This window comes from Buceros rhinoceros, unplaced genomic scaffold, assembly GCF_000710305.1.
Source record: "Buceros rhinoceros silvestris isolate BGI_N320 unplaced genomic scaffold, ASM71030v1 scaffold8128, whole genome shotgun sequence".
Lineage (NCBI taxonomy): Eukaryota > Metazoa > Chordata > Aves > Bucerotiformes > Bucerotidae > Buceros > Buceros rhinoceros.
This window is the reverse complement of record NW_010428538.1, coordinates 1-7,640: the sequence shown is the minus strand read 5'-3', so window position 1 is coordinate 7,640 and position 7,640 is coordinate 1. Positions and strand designations below refer to the sequence as shown.

The 7,640-nt window shown below is 55.7% G+C and overlaps 1 protein-coding gene across 1 annotated transcript in view; it reads right to left on the bottom strand.

Moving 5' to 3' along the window:
- The window catches only part of AIFM3 (apoptosis-inducing factor, mitochondrion-associated, 3), a gene marked incomplete at its 5' end in the record, with an annotated part of 14,752 nt that extends 7,706 nt beyond the window's left edge, over window positions 1–7,046 (bottom strand). The window contains 5 exons of the mRNA XM_010142314.1: window positions 535–626; window positions 1,133–1,219; window positions 3,592–3,704; window positions 5,669–5,765; window positions 7,002–7,046. Of these exons, the coding sequence (XP_010140616.1) occupies window positions 535–626; window positions 1,133–1,219; window positions 3,592–3,704; window positions 5,669–5,765; window positions 7,002–7,046 (434 nt within the window). The remainder of the gene's footprint in view (window positions 1–534; window positions 627–1,132; window positions 1,220–3,591; window positions 3,705–5,668; window positions 5,766–7,001) is intronic.
- Between the last annotated feature and the right edge of the window lie 594 nt (window positions 7,047–7,640).

Below are 7,640 nucleotides of genomic sequence, written 5' to 3'. Positions count from 1 at the left end.
GGGGGTTCATCAGGAGGGGCCAGACTCTGCCCAGCGGTGCCCAGCGACAGGACAAGGGGCTACGGGCACAAACTGGAAGCCAGGCAGTTCCACCTGAGCAGGAGGAGAAACTTCTCTGTGCGGGTGAGGGAGCCCTGGCCCAGGCTGCCCAGAGCGGCTGTGGAGTCTCCTGCTGCGGAGAGATCCCAACCCACCTGGACACCAAACTGGGCATCCTGCTCTGGGGACCCTGCACTAGCAGGGGTTGGACTGGGTGATCCCCAGAGGTCCCTGCCAGCCCCAGCAGCCTGGGATTCTATGATTCTGTGATAGAGACACTTACAATATAGATGTATAGATGCAGTTGTAGATGATACAGACATATACAGACGTACCCAATCGGTGTCCCTCGCCTTTCCTGCAACCATTCTTGCAAACAAATTCAGTGTCCGAATTCAACTGCCTTGTTTGACCCCTTCTCCCCAGGCACGAGCTCCTCCCCTTCTCAGATTAAACAGATGCTCTCAATCTGTAAGAAGTCTGCTGGCATCTTACATGTTTCCAGTCGCTATCAGCAGCTTGTTGTACTCCATCTTGAACCCGTCCTTGAACACGGCTGTCTTGTTCTTGACATCCACAGCTGCAACCTGAAATCATTCCTAAATGAGGTTAAGGGATGAAATCCCAGGTGTTCCCTGAGTTCCCAGCCCAAGCAACTCATCTGTAGGTTTTAGTCCCCCGGGTTCCTCTCCACAGCTCAGCCAACTCCCACCTTAAATATTCTCAGTTGCCTTTATCACAAACCCTTGAAGATCTCCCAGTATGGATAAACTAATGGGGAGAAATGTCTCAGCCCTCACTGCCTGCACTGCTCACCGGCTGATGACCCTCATCAGACCAGCTGGTCACCCCGGACCCTCGTGGGGATGCTCGCTAACAGCAGGTAAGAAATGATGGTCACCAGGGAGCGTAATGGAGGTTTTGAACAACCGCGGGCAACCTGCGCTCCGGGGCATGAAACAGGGGCTGGGGGAGACCCAATGGTTTGGCAGTGGCATCCAGTGAGCCAAGAGCTGTCCCATTCCCTAACCACAGCCTCTGCCAACCAGCGCTTGCACAGACAGACTGCAGGTACACATGGGACTGTCCTTACCTGCGTTTCGGTCAGCACTTCGATGTCGTAGGTGCGGAAGAACTCCTTGGGGCGGAGGGCGATCTGCTCTGGGTGGGAGTCCATCGACTGCAAAAAAACCCCATTTTTCTGTCAGCCACCGGGGTTGAACAGGCGAGTGGAGAAACAGCCATTACCAACAGCAGGCAGCGGTGGCCTGAAGTCAGTCCTTGTGGCATGGGCTAAAAGCTGCTCTCCAGGGGCTGCAGTCAATGCCTGTCTTAATAAAAGTCATCACAAGACACTGGACTGGGCTCTGGTTCCGTCTCTGCCTGCTCGGCATGAGGGTGGCACTGCCTGCGGCACAGCAAGTGCTCCTGAGCGTCCCCAAAGCAGCTCCTCGTAACGCACAGTTCACGGGGCAAAAGAAAAGCCCCATTATTTGGAAAATGACCCGTTGCCAGCAGAAATGGGACTGCGAGAGCGATGGGAACAACCAGCACTAACCCAGCAAGGGCAACACCCCCGGGAGCACCCAAGCGACGTGACGCAAGTTCCCTCAAAAGCTGAAGCAGGGACATGTGGCCCCTATCTGCTCATCCTTAGCTGCAAGACAAAGGTTTTTGCTCTTCTCAACCTTTCATGGTCACTTGGATGACACCAACACCACCCTTACACGCAGGGTTGAGCCCCAGTTCACCTGTCCTCCCAACGCCGTGGACACAAGCTCAGCCACAGGCTGAGGACAAGCCAAGCACCAAGTGACCTGCGCACGGGCTGCTCCCTGCTCCAGCGCACGGGGATGGGAACGGCCACACACGTGCCACGGTCAAGCCCTGCAGCGTATCACAGCGCGCTGAGCAGCAGCATCCACCCGTGCCACGCAGGCGTGACCCAAGAGGGACAGGGGACGCAGGAATCAAGGGCTGCACCACCTGCCCCTGGGGATGGTTGCACAAGGTCCTTCTCCCTGGAGGTGGCTCGGTCAGGGTCAGGGCTGAGCCCTGCAGGACACTCCCTTACTGTGACTTTAGATAACGCCGTGGTCACGAGAAACCCCTGTCTTGGGACTTGAGGCAGGTGCAGGGTCATACGGGTTTTACTGCAAATTCTTTAAACACCCAACGTGTTCAGAGAGGAATGTCTGACCCCGCAGCTCGGGAGCGTGGCCCCATGCCGGCGTGCGGGGCAGCACACAACCACCGCAGGTTCTGCTGCTGCTCCAGATGTGGTAACGGGGACGCTGCAGCGCACCAGGGAGCAGGTCATGGTCCAAAGGGGACAAAGAGGCACATTCCGGTGGGAGCTCGGGGCGGATTGATAACCGGCGTTCAGCAAGGCAGAGGAAGGGCAGTGCTGCGGTTCCAGGAGGCAAGAAGTCTGCTGCCTTACGTGCTCCTGATGGGCATGTCCCTTCTTCCCAGACCAAACTGGTGAGACTTGAGAGCTCGGGTGAGAAGTTCTGAGCCTCTTCTCACCAGGGTTAGTCCCACTCACAACAGGATGAAGAAAAATCCCCTTTTTTTCTAGCCTGTTCCCAAAAATTCTGCCTTGTCTTCCCTGGACTTTGTGCAATTTTCAAAAGCAACTACAGCCAGAGGTGTTCAGTGGAGAGTTTCATGAACCATCTCTGGCATGTGGGTTGTTCTTACCACTTCACGGACAGTGGCAACAGCAGCCTAAGGCTCACAGGGCGGGGAGAGCCACCCGGCTGGGACAGACACCGTGAGGTTCTCCAAGCTCCCTGGCACAACAGTGCAGGTCTTGTCCAAGCCCAGAAATGGCTCGAAGGCTCCCAAAAAGCCACGTGCCTATTTACCTTCCTTCCAAAATCACTTCACCTTGGGGCTGGAGGCACAGTCAGATGCTGTGATGGTAGAGCACCAGTCCTCCAAGATAAGCGTCCCTGGCAGAAAGGGGAACACATTTATCCCCTGCTCTTGTGTTACCTCCAAGGTCCAAGACGGAACTTGGACAGGCTGCTGCCTGCTGCCAAAGCTCAGGAATCAGTAATAAAAAAACGCAATCACAAGATCAACCTGTGTCTGCAGACCGGATTGCAAGATGGGACGTGTGCCAGAAAAAGTGACCTTTGTGCTGCCATCAAGTTACCAAGTTGTGATGCCGACTGATAATCACCGATAATGCAGCACGGAGCATCGCTGGGCTGTAGGAACCAGGCACCAACAACAAACCTGGGACGCAACACAATTATTTTCACGTGCTCCGTTTCATTGTCCTAAAGATTTTGATCTGGAAACTAAGTGAGAAGATTCACCCAGGCGCGAGCTATTACCAGGCCTAGGAGCTGCCCTTGTTGCCGTGCTGGAGGACTCTTAGTTCCGAGTTTAAACAACTCATCTTTTGTGTTTCTTCATTCAGCCACCCGCAGAAAAGAAATTTCAAGGGGAAATAGAGGCAGGACCAATAAGGAAGCAGAAACATGCTGCTGCAGTGGGTAACGGTGAGGAGAAATGGGACACCCCCAGGGCCATACAAACCTTGCTGAGCTTTGGCCTGTCGTAGGGCAAGTGTCTGTCCATGGTGCACATGACGATCCGGTCCGAGAACCCCTCCTGGCGCAAGGTCTCTGCACAGACCAGTCCCGCTGCCCCTAAGGAGAAGGGAGGCGGGTGGCAGCTGTGCAAATGGGGTGTTTGAAGGTCTGACCCCTTCGCTCCTAAAGGCCACCAGGGCTGACTCCAAAATCACCATCTCCACCAGCCCTGGCCCTTCCCAAGTCAAACGGCTTGCATGGAAAGCTGGTGGGAGTGGATGCAGCAGGCAGGAGGAGGGACCCTCCTGGAGCGGGACATTCAGGGACTTGTCTGTCCCTAAACTCACACAAAGAGCGGACCTGAGCATGCTGCCAATGACCACACACCTCTCACACGCTCAGGGGCATGGGCAGCCACTTGGACTCTCACGTTCCCCGAGTCGGGGAAGGGTCCTGCAGCTTCCCCTCTAGGTGCTCAGCCAACATGGAGGGCAGGGAGTTCCCTCCATGGCTGAAGAGCTTGTTACGTGCTTAACCATGGAGGGGTTTGCTTGCAAAAACAAAAAACAAAGGCTAAATCAAACAAAAACTGCCTTGGGGCGTGCTGTCCCCCTGCAGGGCATGTCCCTTCTTCCCAGGCCAAACTGGCGAGACTTGAGAGCTCAGGTGAGAAGTTCTGAGCCTCTTCTCAACCAAGGAAGCCTCATTCAGCGATGAGCACTGTAAGGGCCACGCTTTCCCTAAGAGCAATGAAGAGAGGTGGACCTCTCTTCATGGAGATACTCGGAGAGTATCGTGGTTGGTCCATCCACAAACACTGCTGTTGATGGCGGCAGGGGACAGTGGAAGAAGAGATAGATGGGTGGACACCCTGTGCACCCCTGCATGCTGAGCCAGGACTGATGCTGCACTGATGCCAGGGTGGCCCTCACAGGAGCAAGGGGCCGTGGCTGCCTGCTGCTGGGCATGGCTGGGTCTCGGTCCTCGATGCAGGGCTGGATGGGTAGTGTCTTCCTAGTTCCTCACAACACCAGCTTTGAAACCTCCTTTCCTCTCCACCAGAAGAGGCCTTGGTCCTTAATAGACCTGGAAATTCAGCTGGTCAAGCCTGGGAAAGGTCCTTCAGCAACGGTGACACTGTGATCTTGCTGAGGGGTTTGGTGGCTGTCAGGGAACAGCAGTGTCATGCCTTGGCTTTCAGTCAACAAACAGCAGGGGCACAAGGGAGGGAAAAATGTTGCCCAGCAGCAGGGGAAAAGCCAGCCCAGCTGGTTTTCCCTCTGCTCAGGCTGCGAGATGCAACTCGGATGGCAGGAGCAGGACACCACAGAGTGCTGCCCACTTCCACAGCCTGGACCTGCTGACCCGGGGGCTGGTATCAAGGAAGAACAACCCACACACCAGGAGCAGCTGTTCCCTGCCAGCCCCAGGTCCAAGCCCGGACAGCTTGTGTCCTCCTCCCACCTTCACTTCACCACGCCACGGTCCAGCCTGTGCCTGACCCGTTCCAGAAACAGGCAGAGACAGAGAACAGGATTGACGCCATCGGACTTTCTGCAATAATGACAGCACACAGACAGGGCTGGGAGGAGAGAGAAGACGAGATCGCTTGGCAGGTTTGCGATTTCAAGCAGGGATTTGGTATTTTCTGGGAAGATGGAAGAATTTGTCTTCAGAGAAGCACCCTGAGGTGAAAGCTTGGGAGCTGCGAGCTGCCACAGGATGGGACAGAGGTGTGCAGGCTCCGAGAGGAAAAGGTGTAGCCACATCATGGGAACACCTGAGAGGACGTTACATGTAGCAGCTGTGGAAGTCAGGGTTTGCTGGTGTATCTGGGGAGGGTGTAGAGAGAAGAGGGCTCAGGGCACCCACTACAAAGGACCGAGAGGGAACTACAAAGCTCCACAGACCCCCTGGACCATTAGTGTGTGGGCCAAAAAGGCTCAGGAAGATCCTCTGGCCTAGCCCTTTGTGCAGGGCAGGACGCAGGAGGGGTGACAGGAGGTGTGTGGCGCACAGACACCCTGCTCTCCATCCGGGAGGGGACACACACGGCTGTCCCTGCACATGCCACCTGATACCTGCGCCGATGATCAGCACGTTGGTACTGCTCAGGTTGTAGTTGCTCAAGGAGATGCACTTTGCCATCATCTTTGTCCTCCTCTGGGTCTGAAGAGCCTACACCACCAACAGACAAGACAAGTCATCATCTTTTCTGAGCTTTAACGTGGGTGGCCCAGCAGGAACCGGGACAACGACACTATTGTCATAGAACTCAGAAGGGGAACAACTGTGCCCTTGTAGCCAATGAAGACTCCAACCCCCTGCTCATCCCAACACCTTCCCACCATCCAGGGCTCTACCCCCTGACACAGCACAACAGAAAAGTCAGGTCATTGTCTTCTGCAAATCCATCCAGGTACACAGAGAGGGGGAAACAGAAAAGCAGCCTGTGCAAGTCTGCAACCAAGAGGCGAGATGGCAATGCAGAAGTCCTCTCAGGAACTTCAGCCTGCGCCTGAGCAGAGCTTGTATCCCTCTGATATCCAAAGAGGCTGATGGATTTGCCCAACCTACCAGAGCCCACCCGAGGACCAGCGCCGCCGTAGCCCTGCTGCATAGCCCCCTGTCACCAGCCATCAGGGGCCAAAATCCATTTCTGGGAGGTTCAACCGTCCTCATCTCACTCCACCCAGGTCAGCAGGAGGAGAAGTGCTGCCATTCAGGTGACCTCTCTGGATGTGACCCAAGTGCTGTAAGGGTCCAGCTGGCTCTGAGCCACTGGATTCACACACGCCTACGTGCAGATGTGCATCAGAAGAGATTCTGCATGGAAAAGAAGATGGCAGCAGCCTGAATGGGCTTCATTCCGCCTTCTATCTGGGGGAGGAGAGCCATCCCTGCCCACGCACCGTGTTCCTCTCCAGCAAAAGGAGCTGATGTCTGTCTGGGCTCAAGGCGGAGCACGGATGACCTCTGTCATCGCCATGCCACATTGAGACTCCGCAGACAAGGCCAAAAGGCTGGTGGAAGAGGCCTGTTTCCACGGGTCAACAATATTAGAAGTTGCATGAGGAAACATTGGGTATGTTCAGGACAGACACCTGGATCCATGGACACCCCAGTTCAGGTGTCCAGCAGCTGCAGGAGGGCTGGGAGAGCACAGGTGGGATTCGAGCAGGACACAGCACCCCTGCCCTGCTCCAATCCCGCCTCCATACGAACTTCCGGCTGTTGCCTGGGACAGGACTAGGCTAGGTGGAGCTTTACTTCACCCACGTTGGACGCTCATGCATCCTGCTGTTCAGGCACTGCCTCCACTGCCAGAGAACCCAAAGAAAAGCAGTTTCCCACACACACAGAGCAAAAAGCAGAAGCACAGGCCTTGATCTGGGGATGCCAGTGGCCCCTCACCTGTTTGCTGGCCCGGATGTACACCTTCTCCTTCTCGATCTTCACCTGAGGGAGACAGAACAGCCATGGTTCACAGGATGGTGAGTGCCCCCAGCATGAAGAGGGTGATGACTCCCTCTGCACAACAACTAACGGACAGGACATGATCTCTGAAGGTCTCCTGCGAGAGTGGCTCAGGCCACGGCAGGGCTGGCCCCAGCTTGAGGCTGTGGGGTGTTTCCTCTCTCATATCAACCAGGCACCAGTGGTTGGTGCAAAACCTGATTTCTATCATCTCAGGCTTTTGGCTGGTCTCTCAGTCCCACCTCACTCCTGCCCAAGAGACCTCCCAGAGCTCCACCCTTGGGTTCCCAGGAGGTGTCCAGTGCCCATGGGGGGTTGCATGGGGAGCTGCAAGGAGTAAGGAGAGCTGGGTGAGGTGCTGCTCTCCACTGGCCACCCCAGAATGTTCTTGGAGGATGCTTGTTCCATGCCTTCAAAGAGCATGTTTATCCCAATGCAAACAGCTATTTCATGGATGACACCAGGCTGAGGCAACATGCTGGAGGGGCAGGATCCACCCAGAGGGACCAGGACAGGCTGGAGAAGCGGGCCTGTACGGACCTCATAAGTTCAACAAGGCCAAGTGCAAGGTCCTGC